The sequence below is a fragment of the Bos grunniens genome, chromosome 11 (assembly GCF_055505025.1).
Source record: "Bos grunniens cultivar Pamir isolate PY7600 chromosome 11, Bosgru_T2T1.0, whole genome shotgun sequence".
Lineage (NCBI taxonomy): Eukaryota > Metazoa > Chordata > Mammalia > Artiodactyla > Bovidae > Bos > Bos grunniens.
In genome coordinates, this window is record NC_141175.1 from 82414654 (window position 1) to 82435245 (window position 20592).

Genomic DNA, 20592 nt, shown 5'->3' on the forward strand with positions numbered 1-20592 from the left:
CACTCAGCAAAAAAAAAAAAAAAAAGTTCTAAATAAATAAAAAGAAAAAGGAGCGAGAAAGGGAAGGGGGTGCGTGGAGAGGAAACAGGAGGGTCCCAGCGGGGGAGGGCAGGAATCTTGTTTGATACCTGTCGGGTTTTTATTTGCACCAGGAGCGCGGAGACTGAGGACGCTAAGAAAACCCGCCCACCCTACGTAGCAGGGAGGGGCCAAGATGGGATGCGGGACAGGAGTCGGAGGAGTTTCGAATTTCTTAAACTCTCCAGTCTAGATTCAGGTGTCAGCTCTGTTCCTTTCCGCTCGGCCACCACCACCTCCCCTCCCGGCCCTCTTCCAACACGCGCAGTCTTCCCAAGAATTCTGAGTCTGGAAGAAAGAGAGGAAAGCAGGGGTCCAATTGGCCTTCCCCGCCTCCGCACCCACACAGGCAAGCATCGCGTCTCCGCCCGCTCGCGAGGATCCAGGTTAGCGGCTCTCACCCCAGGCTGGAATCATCAGCGCCTTAGGTTTGTCCGCCCTCCCCACCTCACCTCAGATTCCCGGTCCCAGTGCCCGGTTCTGCATCTGTGAAACTCCTTGTAAACTGTGGTGTGACTTGAGTATGCCCCAAGACACGAAAGGAGCTCAGAACAGCGCCAGGCACCCTGTCGGCGCTCTGCCTGCCACCTGCGAGCGTAGGTGAGGGGCGGGCCCCCAAGCCCGGCCTGGCGGGTCCCTGTCTAGCATCACGGTCTCCCAGCACTGCGCCCCCCGCCTCTCCTCTGTCCTGTCTCCAACCAGTCACTGACAGAGCCGAGCAAATGGCACCCAACACATCTGCGGGCTCTGGCCTGATCTCTGTCCTAGTGACCGGACAGGGGACTAGCATCAATCGGGGCCTACGGTGGCCGCTGTGCAACCCCGGCATTCCCAGTCTACAGATGAGGAAACTGAGGCCTCAATCCAGTGTCAGCAACCCAGTGATCAGGCGCTTGGGTTTCCAAACCCGCCTTCTCCTCCTTACAGGATTTCTTTGGGGGTCTCCCTGGGTCCCAGGCGGAAAGTCTGGGGACAAGGGGCCAGGAAGGTTCTGGATCCCGTGTCCTAAGCCTGGATCGGGCGCTCCACTCTCACGCGGGTGGGCAGGGAGCCCGGGATGTGGCGAGGGGCCCAGCGGGGCGGCACCGAGCGCGAGGTAGGGGGTGGGGGGCGTTCCCAGACCGAAGTCCGAGAGGGGCCACAAAGAGGCCCGTTTGTTGCCCCGCCCTTTGACCCTCAGGATGCTTATTAACCAGGCGGCCAATAGGTGGCTGGGCAGAGGCGCGGCCCTTCGACAGAGCGGAGGACACGGCTCTGGAGTGCGGCTCCCGGGAGACCATGGAGCGCCCAGTGAGAGTGAAGGCGTGGGTGGAGGAGAACCGGGGCTCCTTCCTGCCCCCGGTCTGCAACAAGCTCCTGTGAGTCCCAGCACGCCCCAACCCTCCTGCCCTCTGTTCTCACCTCCCCGCCATCCTCCAACTGCTCCCCTCAACCTCCGAGTTCCTCCGCCCAGAAGCTTACAGAAGGGGGATTCCATCCTCGTGGTGATCACAGGAGGATGAGGACGGACTGTTCCGGGTTTCCCCACCCTCCTCTGTTCCTCTTTTTGGTGACTGCGTGGAGACGACGTGCCTTGTCGTCTGAGGAAGCTGGGTGACCTACCGAGATTAGAGAGATGCAGGTGCTAAGTGGTAGCCCTGCCTTCCAGGGCTGAGAAACAGCGCTCCAACCCCCGCTGCCTCTCAGAAATTGGGGGGGAGGGAGGTTGATACCCCAGAATTATAGTAGAACCGAGGCCTGGGAACCACCCAGTATTACACCCCTACTGGGCCCAGGAGGCTGCAGGCAGAGGGTGAAGTCAGGGTCAGCTCCTGGGGCAGGCTCTCTGGTGCTCTTCCTGGCCCCCTCTGCAGCTGGGCGCACACAGACTCCCACCAGGCCTCCCCAGCCTCCTCTGCCCCCAGCACCCAACAGGGCTGACCCTGGTCCAGCAGTCTTCCTCCAGCTGAGGTCTCAGGCCCTCCCTGTGGCCTCTTCACCTCCTTCCCCTTCAGTCACCTGGGGTGTGGGGCCTTCTGTGCTCCCCAGCTCCAGGGTCACAGTCTTGTGTTTGCTGGGTCCACAGAACATCAACAAGGTAGCTTTTCAAACCATCCACCTCCAATCACTAACACCTTGACTAGTTGGAGACTACCAGGCGTTTTCACATCATCTCATGTAATTCTCCCAGGAGCCCTATGAAGTGGGATTTTTTTCTTAATATTTATTTATTTGGCTGTGCTGGGTCTTAGTTACAGCCCTTGAGATCTGTGGCAGGCAGGATCTTTAGTTGTGGCATGCAATATCTAGTTCCCTGACCAGAGGTCGAACCCAGGCCCCTGCCCTGGGAGCATGGAGTCTTAGCCACAAGGGAAGTCCTAGTCCAGGGTGGGGGATCTTAACCAGGAACTTTCCCAATGTCACAAAGCTAGCGTGGGGCGCGATGCAAGCCCGTGCAAGAGTTTGACTCCAAAGTCCACCCTGGTGTGACTGTGCAATACTGCAGTAACAGTCAACATCCCCCACCCCCAAACCTTGTCTCCTCTAGTACTTTTGTCACACCCCCAACTCTCTCCTCCACTTCATCTCTATCCATAGTCTCACCTCAGCCCTCCACCTCCTCCCCCTCATGGTGACTCACATTCATCCGCTCCTCTCCAGCCCCACGCCGCTGCTGTGGTTCCACCCTCATCACCCTGGGCACTTCCAGGCTGCAGCAGCCTCCAGGCCCGTACCGCGCTCTCCAGCACTGCCCTGATATTAGTAACCACAAAGTGCAGGTCCTCCCTTCACTCATTCAGCAGATGTGCACATGTGAGCACCAACCACATGCCAGGCACAGTTCTGGACCCCAGAGATACACAGGAAGAAATTGGCGGAAGCCCCTTCCTGGTGGAGTAGACATTCTGGTGGGAGGAGGCAGCCAATACATAGAAACAGACAAGGGGTGCAGGTAGGCAGGCAGGCAGACATGGTGAGCCACAGAGCAGAACGAAGGGGAAAGCCCACTGGGGCTGCTGTGTCCCCTCGTGCTGTGAGGGAGACGCTGCTCCGAGCTTCTCCTTGATCCTGGAGGTTTGGCTGCAGTCTTTGCATTCCTTGTCTTCTGCAGCGTCCCTCCGCTCTCTGCCTTTATCTTCACGTGGCATTCTCCTCCTAAGCGTGACTGTGTCTAAATCTTCCAGTCTTCCAGACACCAGTCATATTAGGTTAGAGCACTCCCCACCCCATGCCAGTGTGATCTCATCATAGCTTAACAATTACACCTGCAATGACCCTAGTTCCCAATTAGGTCATATTCTGCGGTACTGGGGTTAGGATTTCAACATATGAATGAATATAAGACAGAGGAAACATAGGAAGCTGCTGGAAGGTTGCTTTTATTTATCTGGCTGCAACAGATCTTAGTTGCTTCATGTGGGATCTAGTTCCCTCACCAGGGATTGAACCCAGACCCCCTGCATTGGGAGCGTGGAGTCTTAGCCACTGGATCATCAGGCAAGTCCTGAGGCTTGAGGGTTTTGAGCAGAGGAAGGACATGGGCACACACACAGTCACAGACACACACACAGAGACCCTTGGATGCACACGCAGATGAAAACGGAGACTCTCAGGACAGTGACACAGAAATAGCCCTCTCTCTCTCCCAAGTGTGGGCCTCCTCCAGACCCCCCACAGGCCCCTGCAACCCTCCTGTCCTCTCCCACGAGCCAGTTCAGGACCTCACCCCCCTCATCCATTGCAGGCACCAGAAGCAGCTCAAAATCATGTTCGTGGGGGGTCCCAACACCAGGAAGGACTACCACATCGAGGAGGGTGAGGAGGTAGGCCTGCGGACTGCCCCCTCCCCTGACCCAGCCCTGAGGGAGGGTCACTTCCCCTGCCAGGACCAGGGCCTGTGGATGGGGGGGGAGGGGGCAGACGACTGGTGGGTGAGGGGGGCACAACTGAAACCATGGTGAGAAACTGCTGCTTGGAAGTTGTGGGCACCAGCGACACCCTTGACAGCTCCATCCTCGAAGGAGTCCTGCTGGGGAAGCCACAGGAAAGAGCCCAGGCTTTGCGGGTGTGAGAGGCTCCAGCTGTTGGGCATCAGCCCCCGGACACAGGGGGCATCCATGGTCCAAGGGGATGCCCAAGTCCCCTCACCCCCAAACCTGAATAATACAAGACTGGCCTCCAAAATGGGACCCAGATGCTGAGGGCGACCTGGGCGCTCCATTCTGGTCCCAGGAGCCAAGTTCTCTGGGAAGGGTTAGGACTGGGAGGCGCCCCTCCTTATCTAGAGGGCGCAAGGCGCATCAGTTGCTGGGAGCTATTTGATGAAGGGGTGGGCAGGTGCGAGGGGGGATTTGTACTGAATACCCTTTTGTGCCTTGCATTTTGTGCTGTGTTTCTGAGTAAGCAAAAGTAAATCAAAAGTAAAAAGATGGATCCCCTTAAGAGACACAGATGGGTTCCCAGCTCTCAGAATCTCTGGTGGCAAAGGATCGTCATGGTCGGGGGGCGCCTATCTTCCCGGAGGACCTGCTGCTAGGGTTCAAGGTCCAGGGTTCAGCTTGCTCACCAGACTCCACCCCACCCACTCTGGTGGACGAATGTCCACTTAGGGGTCCAAACCAAGCCCTGACTGCTGGCTTGCTAGCTGGTGAGGAGGGATGACCTGAGCAGGTGTCTCACTCTGGAGGGACACTCAGGTGGCTGGGAGGAATTTGGCTAGAGGTTGTTTTGATGGCTTGGTTCCACCTCAGGTGAGGGAGAGTGCCAGCCACAGGTTAAACCCTGGAAGCCACAGGACTGAGTGTCAGTGCGTTTGCTGTCACTGCCTGTCCTCACCCAGCTGGAACAAAGGAGACTCCAGGGGCCAGGCCTCTTCCCAGTGAGGGAAGGGAAGCCACTGAGCTCAATTTTCCTCCTCAGGCCTCTGCCTTTCAGGTGCCCAGGCTTCACCCACAACACACGTTCCACTTAGCCCATTCCTTCCCTTGGGGTGAACAGGTGCAAGAGAGCCTGGGCTGGGAGTCAGGTGGACCTGGAGTCTGCCTCTTACCAACCATGTGATTTGGATGGGCTTCCCTGGTAGCTCAGTTGGTAAAGAACCCACCTGCAATGCAGGAGACCCCGGTTTGATTCCTGGGTTAAGAAGATCCCCTGGAGAAGGGAAAGGCTACCCACTCCAGTATTCTGGCCTGGAGAATTCCATGGACTGTATAGACCATGGGCTCACAAAGAGTCAGACATGACTGAGCGACTTTCACTTTGACTTTCTTTCACCTCCCATCACCAGGAGGCTTCTCTGGTGGTAGAGTGATAAAGAATCCACCTGCCAATGTAGGAACTGCAGGTTTGATCAAACCCAAGGAGACTTGGGTTTGATCCCTGGGTCAGGAAGATCCCTGGAGTAGGAAATGGCAATCCACTCCAGTATTCTTGCCTGGGAAATCCCATGGACAGAGGAGCCTGGCGGACTACAGTCTACAGGGTCAGAGTCAGGCACGTCTGAGCATACACGCACACCGCCTCTCTGAGCCTGCAGGAGTTTCCTTGCAGCTGATGGGGGACATCAGCCCTGCCTGGTGGAAGGATGCAGTGTGTATAGGGTATGTGCACAGAGCCTGGCACAGAGTGGAGGTGCCTGGGTTCTCGGCACCCTCAGCCCCTCTCTGGCCCCGCCTGCCTGTAAGGCCTTTCCAGGCTGTGCAGGCCAGATTTGATTCAGCAGCTGCTTGAGCCGGTACAGTTTATCTTCTAGTTAGCCCCAGGCCCCAAACATCATTTACTTCCAAATAGAGCATCATTCCTTTTGGATTGCCCGTGGCTGTTTGGGATTTTTTGCTGTTCAGGATCTGCACCTCTGCTGATGAGGCCTGTCCCTCATCATAGGTTGTGGTGTTGTTCAGTTGCTCAGTCGTGTCTAACTCTTTTGTGATCCCATGGATTGTAGCCCACCAGGCTCCTCTGTCCGTAGAATTTCCTAGGCAAAAATACTGGAGTGGGTTGCCATTTCCTTCTCCAGGGGGTCTTCCCAACCCAAGGATCGAACCCGAGTCTCCTGCATTGGCACGTGGATTCTTTACTGCTGAGCCACCAGGGAACACCCCCCACCTACCCACCACCGCCCACCCACCACCACCACCCACCCATGACAGTGCAGGCCTCTAAAATTCCACTTCCTTTCTATGTTTTTGTTTAATGGCCACTAATACCTTGTATCCTGCCAGAAAGGGCTTGACTTTGGCCCAACCATCACTCCAACCCCACCCCCCCCACTCCTGTTTTCCCTGATATTTGCAGGGCCTTCTTGCCTGGAAAATCCCATGGACGGAGGAAGCTGGTAGGCTCCAGTCCATGGGGTCGCTAAGAGTCGGACACGACTAAGCGACTTCACTTTCACTTTTCACTTTCATGCATTGGAGAAGGAAATGGCAACCCACTCCAGTGTTCTTGCCTGGAGAATCCCAGGGACGGGGGAGCCTGGTGGGCTGCCGTCTCTGGGGTTGCACAGAGTCGGACACGACTGAAGCGACTTAGCAGCAGCAGCAGCAGCAAGGGCTACGGCCCTTTCCCTAGTATTCTCTAGGCCCTTCCTCCTCTCCCTCCAACCATGAAAGGACATCCCCCAACATACATACACATAGAGGTTTTCTCCTAACTGAGGGAGTTTGGGGGAGTTTGCAGAATTGTTCCCTAAGAGAGACTGATAGGTTTTTTATTTGTTTTAAATAACTTGCATGAATTATATTAAATAATAAAAGATTGTTTACTGTAGAAAATGTGCAGAATACAGAAAAGACAAATGTAAATATGTACCTCATTCATAATCCCCCCACTCATGGGAGCACCGTGAGCACAGCCTGGTTTATACATGCATTATACACTATGTAATTAGAATTCTCAGACATGACTTTGTCTAAACAACAATAAATAGAATCCTGCTGAGTGTCATTTTGAATCTTGCTTTAACTGGATAACTTTAGCATTTTTCCATTTTACTGACAGTTATGCAAAAACGTAGCTTTTAATGGCTGCATAATGTTCCATATTTTGTCTCCATCACAAAATAATGCGATCTCCCCTATTGTTATTATTAGCATTAGTTTTGCTATTCTTTCCATCACTAATATTAATAGCTAGAGATTACTGAATGCTAACTATGTATTGTCTGTCTTTGTATACAGCATCCTGGGCAACATTCTGAGTAGATTCTATCATTTTATAGGAAAATTAATGGAGGCATAGAAAGACTAACTGAATTGGCCAAAGGCACATGGTGACTGGCTGAGCTGAGGACCAGGTGATGCCTTAAACTCCCACACACTGGGATAAAACAGCCATGTATGTCCACCACGAGGCAGGTGCATTTCTGACTCACTGAAGCCACTTTTCTAGAGATGGAATGACTATGTCAAGTTCCCAGTTTCAGCATGAAAGGTCTGGCGTCCCAGAAACCCTTATAGAGGCACGAGCTGTGAAGGCTCTTTCTGCCCTTTGCCAAATTGCCCTTCAGGGGCATTGTGTCAGCTTGCCTGTGTGTCAGACTGTAAAGCCACATTTCTCTAGTCTTCCTGAGCCCACTTGATTTCTCGTAGTAGACTCTAGGACAAGAACCTCTATCTCCTCTAACTCCTTACATGATAATAGTAATTGTTATTATTAATAACAACCCTTCAACTATTTGGCTGGGGTTTTTAACACCCATGCAATGTGTGACTGGTAGAGAGAAAATATGTCTTCCTCCTCCTCTTCCCAGTGCCATGGGTGGTCTCAGTAAACACATTAATTAGGGACTTAGGGTGCAAGAGGCCAAGTGCAATAGGAGCCCTGCAGCACCACCGTGCTGCACCCCAGGGAGACAGCAGGAAATGAGGGCTTCCATCCTCAAAGCCCCCGCCACCCCCATGCATCCCAGCTCCCAGCACTGAGCCCAACATTTCCATAGCCAGCCGATCTCCAGAGGGGTTTGGAGCAGCCCACCCCCTTTCCAGGGCCTCACTGTGGCCCGAGGAGCCAGCACTGGCTCCAGAGCCACACTCAGGTCCACACAGCTGCTCCAGGACTGACTGTGTAAAACCTGGGACAAGTCACTTCACTCTCTGGGCCTTTCTTTTTCTTTTTAGCAGAATGGGGCTAACAAAATTTTTGGAGGTTGTTATAAAGAGTTCTGATAATGTTCAGGCATACCTCAGAGATAGTGCAGGCTCGGTTCCAGACCACTGAAAGAGAGCAAATATTTCAATAAAGTGAGCTATGTGAATTTTTTGGTTTCCCATCACATGTAAATATTTACACTATGCTGTAGTCTATTACTTGAATGGGGTGCCATTGCCTTCTCCATGTAGTCTATTAAGTGTGCAACTGTATTATGTCTAAAAAAACAATATATATATATACCTTAATTTAGAAATAATACTGTTGGGAAAATGGTAGCAATAGATTTGCTCAGTGCAGGGTTGTCACAAACCTTCAATTTGTTAAAAAAAGAAAAAGGCAATATCTGGGAAATGCAATAAAGCACAGCACAATAAAACAAGGTCTGTCAGTCACGTGCTAGCCCAGCCCCTGCGACACAGTGCAGGGGCGGTTCTCCTTACCTGGGTAATGGGTCCCTAAATTATCCAGTGGGCATCTCAGCCAGCCTCCTGCCCCCAAGCCAGACACCACCTGTGGTGTCCTGGGTACCTTGGTCATCACTTTAACGTCAGAGTATTACCCTCATGTGTCCCCAGCACGTTTATCTACGGGCTGTGTCAGGGGAAGCTGGGGCCTCAGGCAGGAGTGACCAAACTGCTCATAAACTCTGAGGCTTTCGGCAAGTTTCTCAGGTTTTCTGGGCAGAACTCAGGCCAAAGACCCGGAAGAGGGAGTGGGGAGGTCAGAGCCTGTCCGCTGTCCTGTCTCACAGGTATTTTACCAGCTGGAGGGGGACATGCTTCTCCGAGTCCTGGAGCGAGGGAAACACCGGGATGTGGTCATTCGGCAGGGAGAGGTGAGGCTGGGTCCTGGAACAGGAGCCCACGGTGCCCACTCTCCTGGCTTTGGTGGAGTCTTGTCTTCCCAGCCTTTCCTGCCCTCCTCCCTGCCCGACCTGCCTCAGCCCCATCCTCAGGCCCTTCCTCATGCCCATCTCAGCCCAGCCTGACATCCTCTCTGGCTCCTGGGGTGGGGTCTGGGCCGGACCGTGGTCAGCTGGGGAGACCCGGGGCGCGCAGCACTGAGGTCTCCGTGGGGGACCATAAACTTGCTGGCACCTTGTTCCCACCCGTGCAGATCTTCCTGCTGCCTGCTGGGGTCCCCCACTCGCCGCAGAGGTTTGCCAACACAGTGGGGCTGGTGATTGAGCGGAGGCGGCTGAAAACAGAACTAGATGGGCTCAGGTAAATGGGTCAGATCTGGGGGTCTGGGGCAGAGTTAGAGGGGCAAGCAGCAGGGGAAAGGATCCTAGACAGACCCAAGAAACCCACTCAACCACCACTGAGAGGGTGGTAGCAATGGAGATCCTGCATTTGCTGGCAGATGGGGAGGGATTTGGGTAGGTAGCAGGGTGGGTCTGATGATGCAGGGGAGGGTGTATTCTCTGTGACCCCCTGGGAGCCCATTAACCTTATGGCCAGGCCCAGAACAAGTGGGATCTCAGTTCCCTGACCAGGGATCAAAGCTGCACCCCCTGCATTGGAAGCACAGAGTCTTAAACATTGGATGCCCAGGGAAGTCCCAGAACCCATGCTTTCCCCACTGAGGTCTGCTGGGGAAGGGCCAGGGGCGGGATGCCAAAATCATACTCCAGGGCAGCCTGGAACACTGCTGCTTCTCCCAGCCTCCAGTTCCAGAGTTTAGTCAGTCTCCATTAGTGCGGCCTTCTGCTTGTTTCTCTACCCCAGCTCATTCCACACCCAGCGCTGACATTTGTATAACATTTGCTAACTGTCGGGCACCACTTTCTGTTTATTCCTTTAATCCTCACAATGATCCTATCACCTTATCCGGTGGGTACTGTTATCATCTGTACTCTACAGATGAAGAAATCGAGCCCAGGGAAGTTGAGCTTGCTAGAAAGTGGCCAGACTGGAGCTGTAGAGAAATAGAGAGTTTGGGCCAGGACAGAAAAGAGGGCAATGTGAGTCAGAACCTGGAAGGGGATGAACGTGGGTGCAGAGACGGGCACTCTGTTTCTACAGCTGAGTTCACATCTGGGTCCAATCAGTTATCTGCTTAATATCCTCTGAAAGGAGGACTAAACCTGTGGCTCATTATTCCAAAAGCTAAGCGATTTTTAAGCTATTTTTTTTAACTAAGAAAATTAAAATTTCCCAACAAGCTACTGAAATCAGGATGCTTTGCTCCACATCTTCTGTTATAAAGGACATTTAAAAAAATTTTTCCCTTTTTTATAATTATCAAAGTCTTACAGGTTTACCCTTGAAATCTGGAAAAGTACAAGAAAGCAAAATGAACAAAATTAAAATCACTTGTCAGGAAAAGGGTAAATTTTATATTATGTGAATGATATCTCAATAAAACAAAAATAAAGAGAAAATACACAGAAAAAAAGTCTTCCCACCAATGAAACCTAACAAAGCACTTTCTATCTCTTTTTTCCATGCATATCTGTTCCTTACAACATTGTAGTTTTATTGCAAATATGGATTTGAGTTTTGCTTTTCTTTATATTAAAAAAAAATGAGTACTTCTCATACTATTAAATGCTTTGCAAAAACCGCAGTTAATGACCGCATGCAAACCTACTGCAGAATAGTCTTGCAAAGAAATAGCTGCCTGGCCTTAAATGTGAAAATAAAATTTTCAGTGGGGCTTTATATAGGGAGTCTTTAGTAATGGAGAAGACAGCATCTTTGGGAACATTTTTACAGCAAAGTCAATAACAGATTTTTTTCTGCTTTTGACCTTTAATAAAAGCCAGGGGCTCAACATTAAAATGCCACTCTGAAGGCAATTCCTGGAGGGCATTGAGGTCCAGTTATGAGGCTTTCTGGTAGCCAGCTCATTCCCAGGATAGATCTTAGGGTGTCAGGTGGGGTGGATGCACTGTGTCTATAAACCGTTGTCTGTAAGCAGAACCACTTCTCTTTTTGGGAGGAGCTTAAGAGCAGAGCTGGCCTGGTCCTGGGAGCTAAGTTTGGGGATTAGGCATTCAGTCAGTAGATACACTGCCTACACAGGGTCCTGCGGCCCGGCCCCAGTCTGCCTGATACTCCTCAGGCCAGTGGAGTTGCCTGCCAAGCTGGGTGGGCTTCAGGGAGTCTTGTGTGCACACTCAAGTCGCTCAGTTGAGTCCATGGGTTTTGTGGGGTCTTTGTGGCCCTGTGGATTGTAGCCTGCCAGGCTCCTCTGCCCATGGGGTTCTCCAGGCACAGGGAGCCTGCTAGAGACATATGGTCCTTCCTCCGGAGAAGAGACACAGCACTTTGCTCTAGTTCTCAAAGGCATCCATGACCCCAAAAGGAGAAGGACCCCTCCCATCTGGGGGGCATCTGTGGCATGCTGGATCCTTGAGGTTTCGTGTGCTCTGACCTAGACTGCCAGCAGGCCGGTGGGAATCCAGCTGCAGGGCCAGAATCGGACTCAGCCTCAGCTTCTTCTTTTGGAAAAACACTTGTCACTGATGCTCTCTAGGCTTCTAGGACTGTCTCCGGTCCTGTTTCGGCCACTGACAGGTTGTGTGATCCCTGCCAAGTTGCGCAGTTTCCCCCTGAACCTCAGAGCTCTATCTGCTTGGTAAATGGTCATGTTTGGCGAACCAGGAAGAGCTATGGGAGTGGGATGGATAACAGCCCTCCCATGCTGGGGCCACACAGGGCCTCCAGGGAGAGCCGGGTGTGGGTGGGCGCATCGGCCACTAGGTCGCGCTAACAGGATGCAGCAGGTGGTCAGCTCGGCGGAGCGAGCCGGGCCCAGTCGTCCACGAGTAGAGCCAGGCCTCAGGGATGCTGCCCTGAGACGCCCAGGTGAAGAGCTGGGTGCCTGTCCTTTGTTCTGGCAGGTACTACGTAGGGGACACCACGGACGTCCTGTTTGAGAAGTGGTTCTACTGCGAGGACCTCGGCACGCAGTTGGCCCCCATCATCCAGGAGTGAGCCCCCAGCCCCTGCCCCTTGCTCTCCTGAGGTCCTGTGCTCTGGCTGGGGGCAAGCAGACCCAGCCCAGCACGGATCTGGGGGAGCATCCACCAGCCTGGAGTAATGATGCCCAGGATTTAGGGACAAAGTCTGCCCCTCCCAGGATGGTAGGGCCCCAGACTGGAAAGCCCCCTGCGGAGTGGAGGCTGGGAAAGGAGTGTGGATATACAGCGGATCATGTGAGGGCGCCATGTGTGTGTGTGGGCTCCTGCACTTCGGAGTGTATGTGTGTGCGTGGGTGTGTACGTGTATGTGTGTGTGCGTGCACACATATGTCTTTAGCCCCCTCCTCCTCCCACTTTGTCCCTGCAGGTTCTTCAGCTCTGAGCAGTACAGAACGGGAAAGCCCAACCCTGGTGAGGCCCCTGGGAACCATCTTTCTTTCTCTCACTCCCCCGACCTTTCCCAGGGAAGGGTGGGTCCTGGCCCCGGTACCACAGAGTCTCCTTTTGAGTACTCTGCCCTGTACTCAAGGCACAAGAAGATGGCATGAAATATACCCCCACATGGCTACTTGGTGCCTGGGCTGGAGACAGAGCCCATTCCAGTGACTGGGAGCTGGGACCCCTGGGAACCCGGCCTGCTGGGACTGGGTTGGTGGAGCCAGAGGACACTGACCACATCTATGCCGTGGGTACAGACCAGCTGTTCAAGGAACTACCATTCCCCCTGAGCACACGATCCGTCATGGAGCCCATGTGCCTGGAGGCCTGGCTGGATGGCCACCGCGAGGAGCTGCAGGCGGGCACACCCCTCAGCTTGTTTGGGGACACCTATGAGAGCCAGGTGATGCAGCCTTGGGTCACCCAGGGAGTCAGCCCAGCAGCCCTGGGTGATGGGAACTAATCAATCACACACGGACACAGACACACTCATACACACACACTCACAGGCTAGTTGTGGACACAAGCATAGGCCTTCTTGTTTCCTCCCTGACTCTGAGAATGATGGCTTTGCTGTGAGTGGAAGCCCATGGAGGCTACATGGTCCCCAACAATCTTTCTTTGCCTACAGAGTAGGGATTAGGGGGTTGCCCCATCCATTGAGGGATTTGTGGGAGTCTGGGGTCATGCCCCTGCCAGGACTTATGGGCCTTTGGCCAATCATAGCCTTGGGAGCCAGGAGGGAGAGAGATATTTGGGGGCGAGGATTAGGTGGAGAGTTGCAGAGACCCAAAGCCGGTCTCCTTTCATTCAACATTTACTGAGTGTCTATTATGTTTTAGGCTTTAGTAGGAAAATAAGATAGAGTCATTCCCTCAGAGTGTGTATGGTCTGATAAATGGACAAGTTCATTAACGATTGCCATGATTATGTGATATATTCTGTGGTAGAAAAGCTACAGGAAGTCATAGGATGATAAAGAAGGAACCAGGCTGTGAGGGAAGACAGCTTCCTGGAGGAGGTGATGTATAAGCTGAATTTTAAACCTATTGTAGGAGTTTGCAAAAGGAAGAAAGGGAGATGGAGAGTGCATTCCAGGTGAAGGAGAAGCCTGAGTAAAGGCATGGAGGCTTGAAACAGGTTGGCACTGCAGATAGCTGAGTCTGGGGAACCAGGACAAGAGAGTAGGGGCAGAAGGCACAATTGCCAGATGGCCAGAGTAGCAGGCAGTGCCCATGTGCTAGCAGCCCTCCTGGGCTGGGCAAGGCGCAAGGACTATGCTAGAGACAAGAGAATTTCATCCAAGTGTGGAAGCAGTATGGCTGATCAGACTAGAGTGGTGGTTCAGAAAGCTCACTGTAGCCTGTGTGAGGACCAGATCAGCAGGGCAGGTGTGGAACGAGGAGACCTGCCAGGAGGCTTACGTTTGCTCGTGCTTTGCAGTTGGTCACTGTCACATCCCTGGGAGTGTGCATTAGACACCCCTGTGGAGGGACGCCCACTGGATGCAGACCTGCCCCAGGAGGCCTGGCCAGCCCAGCCCCGAGCTCACACAGGGCCCTGCGAGCCACCATGCCCCACCAACCCCTCCCACCCTGTTCTCTCGCCCCCTCCTCCTCCCTGCTTCAATTCACTCCAGCAAATATCTACTGAGGCCCACTCGGGGCTGATAGGAGCATGGCCCACACAGCGGTTGTGGGCTTCCGAGATGACACCGGTCCGAGAGGCTCAGCCTCCCTCTCCCTCTTGCTCATCCCCTCCCAGCTCCCTCCACCTCCTTAGGTCAGACTCCTGGCATCACACAGAGGAAGGGAGGAGGGCATCCTCTGGGGCTCTGCCCTGTGCCACGTTCACACACATGCCTAGTGTGTCCCTGGCAGGCGTGCCTCCGTAGGGGTCAGCAGTAGTAGTGTCGAGTGTCAGAAGGAGCAGATGTGCATGTGCGTGTGAAGGGCAGGCATGTATGACCCCAATAGCAGGTGGCTGGGACGGGATGGGGGTGGGAGGACCTGTGGCCTGGGCAGCCTTCCTCTCTAAGACCAGGCCTCTGCTCTGCATACGGAGAGGCTGCGTTGTGGGCCCCACCCCTGGCCCACACAGGGCTGGTGTCTGGGGGCCAGGCTCAAAGCCCTCTCCTACGTGGGGCAGGACGCACCAGAAAGACCCGTGTCACTTCCCACCAGGTGATCGTCCACGGACAAGGCAGCAGCGAAGGCCTGAGACGGGACGTGGACGTGTGGCTGTGGCAGCTGGCAAGTGGGGGCTGGGGAGAGGGTGGCACGCCTCCTGCCTACATCTGGCGACCGGGCTGCTCTGGGGCCTTGGATGCCCCCAGTATGGACCAGTGCCCAGGGCCTCCTTATCAAGGCTGACTCAGGGATGCTTGGACGGGCGTTGTGGCCCAACAGGCTCCATTTACTTCTCCTACTCCTCCTTCCCAGGAGGGCTCCTCAGTGGTGACGATGGAAGGACAGCGCCTGAGCCTGACCCTTGATGACAGCCTCCTGGTGCCAGCTGGGACTCTGTAAGTCCCCAGGGAGGATCGACCCCCTGCCGTGGACCTGGCCTCCTTTCCCTGGGGTCCCAGCCTTATCTGACCCTGCCCACCTGTATCTCCACAGGTATGGCTGGGAGCGAGGGCAAGGCTCCGTGGCCCTGTCTGTGACCCAGGATCCCGCCTGCAAGAAGTCCCTGGGATGACTGATCCTCCCACTGTGGGCCCAGAGCACCCACCCTGGCCAAATAACTCTCCCAGCCCCACTGTTTCTATGTACACTACTGTTCACTCACTGTCCCCTGGACTGGGTCCTGGACACGATCATCATCCCTTCTCCTCCTGTCCTCTCAGCTAGGCTGCCAGGTTCCTGGGGGCCGCAGCTCCCCTTCTGCCCTAACAGCCCTCAGCCCACTGCCCTGCGTGGTTCTGCCGGGTGGACTGCTGCTGGGGGCTGGCCCCTCACCACCCTCCATCCACAGGCTCAGCGCAGCTCTTGCCTGCCGCCAAGAAGCCCTCAATAAAGGCTTGCTGGCCGCCAAGTGCCTGCGGGCCTGCACACACATGGCCTGTGGTCTCTGTCAGACACTGAGTGCTCCCATGACTGTGTGTGTGGGGATCTGGGCACCAGCTGACCATAGGCATGTGGAAGGTCTGGGATCGAGCCCCCTGCATGTTTAGAGAAGTACTCGTGCTGCGCGTGCCCCTCCATGCGTGCCCCTGTGCCTGTCCTGGGGGCACAGCTGAAGTCTCTCTGCCTCCTTCTCACTTATTCTTTTTACATAACTTTAAGAAATAGCATCTGTTGAGGTTTTCTCCCCAATAACAGAAATGATTTGTACTCATTGTAAAAAACATAGAAATACATAAAAACACAAAATCCCCTGGGTGGAGTTAACCACGGTTAATGCATGAAGATTGTGACGAGCCTCAGAGGGGCTTGGTGGTAGGGGGAGGGCCACCTGGCCCCATCCCCCTGCTCCGCCCTCTGTGTACAGGCCCCCGTGGGGCCCAGGAGTTTGGGAGTTGAGGATGCAGCAGTGGGTCGAGATGAATCATGGAAGCTGCAGCAGGAGATTGGGGTTCAGTGTCCTGGGGCTTCAAGGAGAAGTCGATGAGGGGTCGCTCACGGGGGGAACTGAAGCTGTGTCTGGACCAAACAGGTCCCTGGATAGAGTCTAGGCTTCCTCCAGAAAACCTGGGTCTGAACCCTGCCTCCCTATCCCTGCCTGCCAGCTCACAGCTTGGATCCCCTCCACTGACAAACCAGCAAAGGAGACCCTGACTTTGCTGAAAGGCCCTGAGGAGTGTCCAAACCTTCACCCATCACCCCTCTAGAGGACTTCCTCTCCTGCCACCACTCTAGGGCAGTGACACACTCCTCTGTACAGGAGCTGAGGAGGGAACATCAATGTCCCAGGAGGCCCCCCCAGGCAGTGTGCCCAGATGGCCACAAGAAGGGCCCCCTAGTTCCAAGGATGTGTCTAATCCAAGACAGAAAATCATGAAAATTAGGTCCCCTGTTTTTCTGACCACCAACTCTGTGCCAGGGGATTTGCCAGAAGTTTTTACAGAAATGACCTCATTGAATCCTTATAATTGTCCAAGAAGGTGGTGGCACCACATTTTACAGTTGAGGCTTAGACAGCTTTGGAAGGCAGGCAGCTCTGTTTCCAACTCAGGCTTGTCTGCATTCAAAGCTCAGGCTGGTGGTCCCACCATCCTACACCCTATCTGCCCTCAGCCTTGGCCAGTGGGAGCCCAGGGAAGGGGAGAGGCTTGAGGGGGGTGTCTGGGGAGAGGAGCCAGTGTCCACTGTTTGAAACCCCAAGACTGATTGAGCTGGCAGCATGGGGCATCCTGCTGACCACAGCCATTTGGCACAGGGGCAGCGGGGCGGGGGGAGGGGGCCAGATCATGGAGCCTGGACCCACAGCCTTTCTTGGTGCTGTCTCATGTTACCCCATCCCTGCCTACAGGTCTGGCCCCATGGACTCATGGGAACACCATGCAGTGGGAGAGCAGGATTTAGACCTTGTCTGAAACCAGCCCTAACTTCCTGCTCCCCTCTCTGCAGTGAATACTGGGTGATGGCCCGCCACGTGGGATGAACAGTGGCAGGGCAACTCGAGGATTCTCAGGATTGTTCTGTTTGTGGGAGAAGCCCCCAGGTCCCCAGGGCATGGCAGTAAAACTTGGCAGGGGAGCCCTCTGCACATGGGATGTACTTCATCATGGATGTGGACCTGGGACCATCACAGACTCTAGAACTGTCAGGAATCTGAGAATCAGGACAGCAGGCTGTTCCCACTAGGCAGTGAGCGCAACATTCAAGGTGTCGACTGGACCCCCGTCTCCTTCTCCCAGGACATGTTGTTGGCTCCACAGTCCTTGCTGCCAGAGTTGGTGGGGGCAGGGAGCCACCCAGTCTGTATCTGTGATGGGAGTGGAGTCGGGGCCCAGGGTGGCCTGCATGGTCTCCAGAGCTGTGAGTTGTCAGGACCAGCTGCTGCCTTCAGGCAAGCAAATGTCTGACCACTCAGGGCTGTAAACACACTCCCCAGCCACACCCCAGCTGGCCTTCCTCCTGCTTCAGGGTTCCTCTGGGCCTCCACTCACCCTGCTGAGCCCTCATCCTGGTGTGCCAGAGGCAATGCGGATTCCAGTCTGAGGCTGGGCTAGGAGACCCCACAGGCTGGCCACTCTCTACTCTGGGGAGGTGGAGAGGGAGGGAGAGCAGCAGGGTTCCTCTTCACCTGCAAATAGGAACACAGGGTGTTTCTTGGCGGCTGCAAGGATGATGATGAAACCCCCAGGATATTGAGTCATTGTGCTGGCCAGCTGATAGCGAGCACTGACCCCCGCGCAATTGCACAGGGGTCAGAGAGCTGGAGAAACGTCTCTCAGGTCCACGGCCCAAGCAGCCCATGGGATTTCCTAACCTGAGCCATCCCTCTCCCCTTCCTTCTCTCTCTCCCTCCTGGCTCCCTCTCTCCCTCCCTCCCTCTCCCTCCTCGTCCTCTCCCTCTGCCCTGACCACTGCCTTGGGGTCACCTGGAGAGGCCGCTGCTTCTTGCCACCCGGCCTCCTCCCCCATAGTGTCTGCCCTCCTGGCGCCAGTCTTGGGCATGGAGTTTGTCCTGGGCCTGGTGGGGAACAGCCTGGCCTTCTTCATCTTCTGCTTGCGCACACGGCCCTGGACGTCCAACACCGTGTTCCTGGTCAGCCTGGTGGTCGCCGACTTCCTCCTGATCCTCAACCTGCCCCTTCGCGTGGATTACTACTTCTTCCACGAGATCTGGCGCTTTGGGGACACCGCCTGCAAAGTCAACCTGTTCATGATCGCCACCAACCGCACGGCCAGCGTGGTCTTCCTCACGGCTGTGGCGCTCAACCGCTACTTGAAGGTGGCGTGGCCACACCATGCGCTGAGCAGGGCCTCGGCTGGGGGCACTGCCCGCGTGGCCGGGGGTCTCTGGGGGGCACTCCTGCTCCTCAACGGGCACCTGCTCCTGACCACCCACTCCAGCCGGTCCTGCCTCAGTTACCAGCTGGGCACGAGACCCTCGGCCTCACTCAGCTGGCACCAGGCCCTATTCGTGGTGGAATTCTTCCTGCCGCTGGCGCTCATCCTCTTTGCCATCGTGAGCATCACGCGTACCATCCGCCGCCGCGGCCTGGACGGGCAGGCGGGCCCGCGGAGGGCCGTGCGCGTCCTCGCCGCCGTGGTGGGCGTCTACACCGTCTGCTTCCTGCCTAGCGTGGCCTTCGGCGTCGCTTCCGTCGTGGCCTTCCGCCTGCGTGCCTGCCACGCCCTGGATATCTGCTCGCAGCTCTTCCACGGCTCCCTGGCCTTCACCTACCTCAACAGTGTGCTAGACCCCGTGCTCTACTGTTTCTCCAGCCCCAGCTTCTTCCGCCAGGGGCGGGCCCTGCTGGGCCTCACCCAGGGCTGGCAAGGCTCAGACAGCGACAAGAGCACCTACCGTGCCTGGCGCAGGGCGCACTCTGGGAAGGTGGCGGCCACAGGGAAGCTGCAGGTGGACGTCTCAGAGGAGGACTGACCAGGAAGGCCCCTCCCAGAACTGGGGCTCTGCTGCGGGTGCCTCGGGACGGAAGAATGCCTGGCTCTGGGCTGGAGGGCCAGGGTTCGTCCTTGGACGGTTGCCAGCAAGGGTCCCTCAACCAGCCAGACAAAGGATCTCTGCAGGAGCCAGGTGGGTGGCAGGGAGAGAAGAGGGTCTGGGCTTGGAGTCGTGTGTCTGATGTTGTGGGGATGATGTTCCGACAGCACGGAGCACCATGGCAGGTGGAAACAGCCAGGGACTGCCAACTCAGCAGAAGGCCACAGCCGCCTTGTCCCAGGTCAGAGCCAGGGAACTGTGAGAGCAGAAGTCTTGTTTTAGAAATTTTGTTGTGACTCAGTTGCCAGGTCATGTCCAACTGTTTGCGACCCCATGGACTGCAGCACAGCAGGCTTCCCTGTTCTTCACTATCTCCCGGAGTTTGCTCAAACTCATGTGCATTGAGTCAGTGATGCCATCCAACCATCTCATCCTCTGTCACTCTCTTCTCCTATTGCCCTCATTCTTTCCTAGCATCAGGGTCTTTTCCAAAATTGGACAGCTGTTTTTTCTATGATCTCCAATTGGCTTTTTTTTTTCAATACTAATAAACTTCCTTTTGAAAAATGCAAGCCTTTCTCAACTGATCTAAGGAAAACCAGTAAGTATCTGCAGGTTCATCTGGCATCAGGAGGGTTCAAGAGTTCCCCAAGATGAAGGGACACTCTGGGGACAGAGTGGAGAAGCTGTCCAGGGCACCATCCTTCCACAGGAATCCTGGAGCCCCATGTGTCCTTAAAGTCAGAACACTCCCCGGGAGAGGTCCTCAGGCTCCCAGGCCCACCTGGAGCCCTAGGAGGCCCTCCACCCCCCACCCCCCTACCCCACGCCTGCTCTCCTCTGGGACGATGTGGGGATCTTCAGCCTGGGAGGTTATCATCTCCACCCAGGTCAGGCTCTTGGACCCCCTCCCCTGGCTTTCCTTAGCCCCAAGTACCCTTCCCTGGCCCTGGAACCTGTGGTGGCTGCTACCCACCTGGACAGGAAGGGGCCTCTGGTCACCAGAGCCAGCTCACCGCCCTCCCCCAGGACCAGAGCCATCTAGTCCACCTCTCCTCCTTCCTGTTCTCTTCCACATGCCTGTGTCAGCGTCTGAGACCACCTGAGCAACCCATCTGTTGACCTGGGGCTCCGCAGGCACAGGTGCGTACCTGGCATGAATTAAGGGTTTCTTTTAGGGGGTGGCCACATGTAGTGGTTTTCCCTACTGTCCACAGTGGAAGTCATTGGGGATGCATGGCTTTCAAGGCTTCCGAAGGGCTATTCAGAGGTCACTAAAGCCCCAAATATGCCCCTCCTGAACCCCATGCGTCCCCAGCCCTAGCCATCTCAGGAGAATGAACATCTGCCCCAAATACACACACCCTCTCCCCACCGAGGGGGACAGAAGGGCCTAGGAT

The 20592-nt window shown here is 55.2% G+C and overlaps 2 protein-coding genes across 2 annotated transcripts; both read left to right on the forward strand.

Annotated features, from left to right (window-relative positions):
• The first annotated feature begins 204 nt into the window (after positions 1 to 204).
• Positions 205 to 15633, forward strand: HAAO (3-hydroxyanthranilate 3,4-dioxygenase). The gene is made up of 11 exons (XM_086327272.1): positions 205 to 506; positions 1275 to 1436; positions 3803 to 3881; positions 8960 to 9043; positions 9325 to 9431; positions 12056 to 12145; positions 12504 to 12547; positions 12832 to 12977; positions 14758 to 14826; positions 15016 to 15098; positions 15196 to 15633. The coding sequence occupies exons 1-11, from the start codon at positions 220 to 222 to the stop codon at positions 15272 to 15274; spliced, it is 1230 nt and encodes a 409-aa protein (XP_086183398.1). The 5' UTR covers positions 205 to 219; the 3' UTR covers positions 15275 to 15633.
• Positions 15634 to 16166: 533 nt separating this feature from the next.
• OXER1 (oxoeicosanoid receptor 1) lies at positions 16167 to 19764 on the forward strand. Its single transcript, XM_086327273.1, has one exon. The coding sequence runs from the start codon at positions 17996 to 17998 to the stop codon at positions 19130 to 19132; it is 1137 nt and encodes a 378-aa protein (XP_086183399.1). The 5' UTR covers positions 16167 to 17995; the 3' UTR covers positions 19133 to 19764.
• The last annotated feature ends 828 nt before the right edge of the window (positions 19765 to 20592 follow it).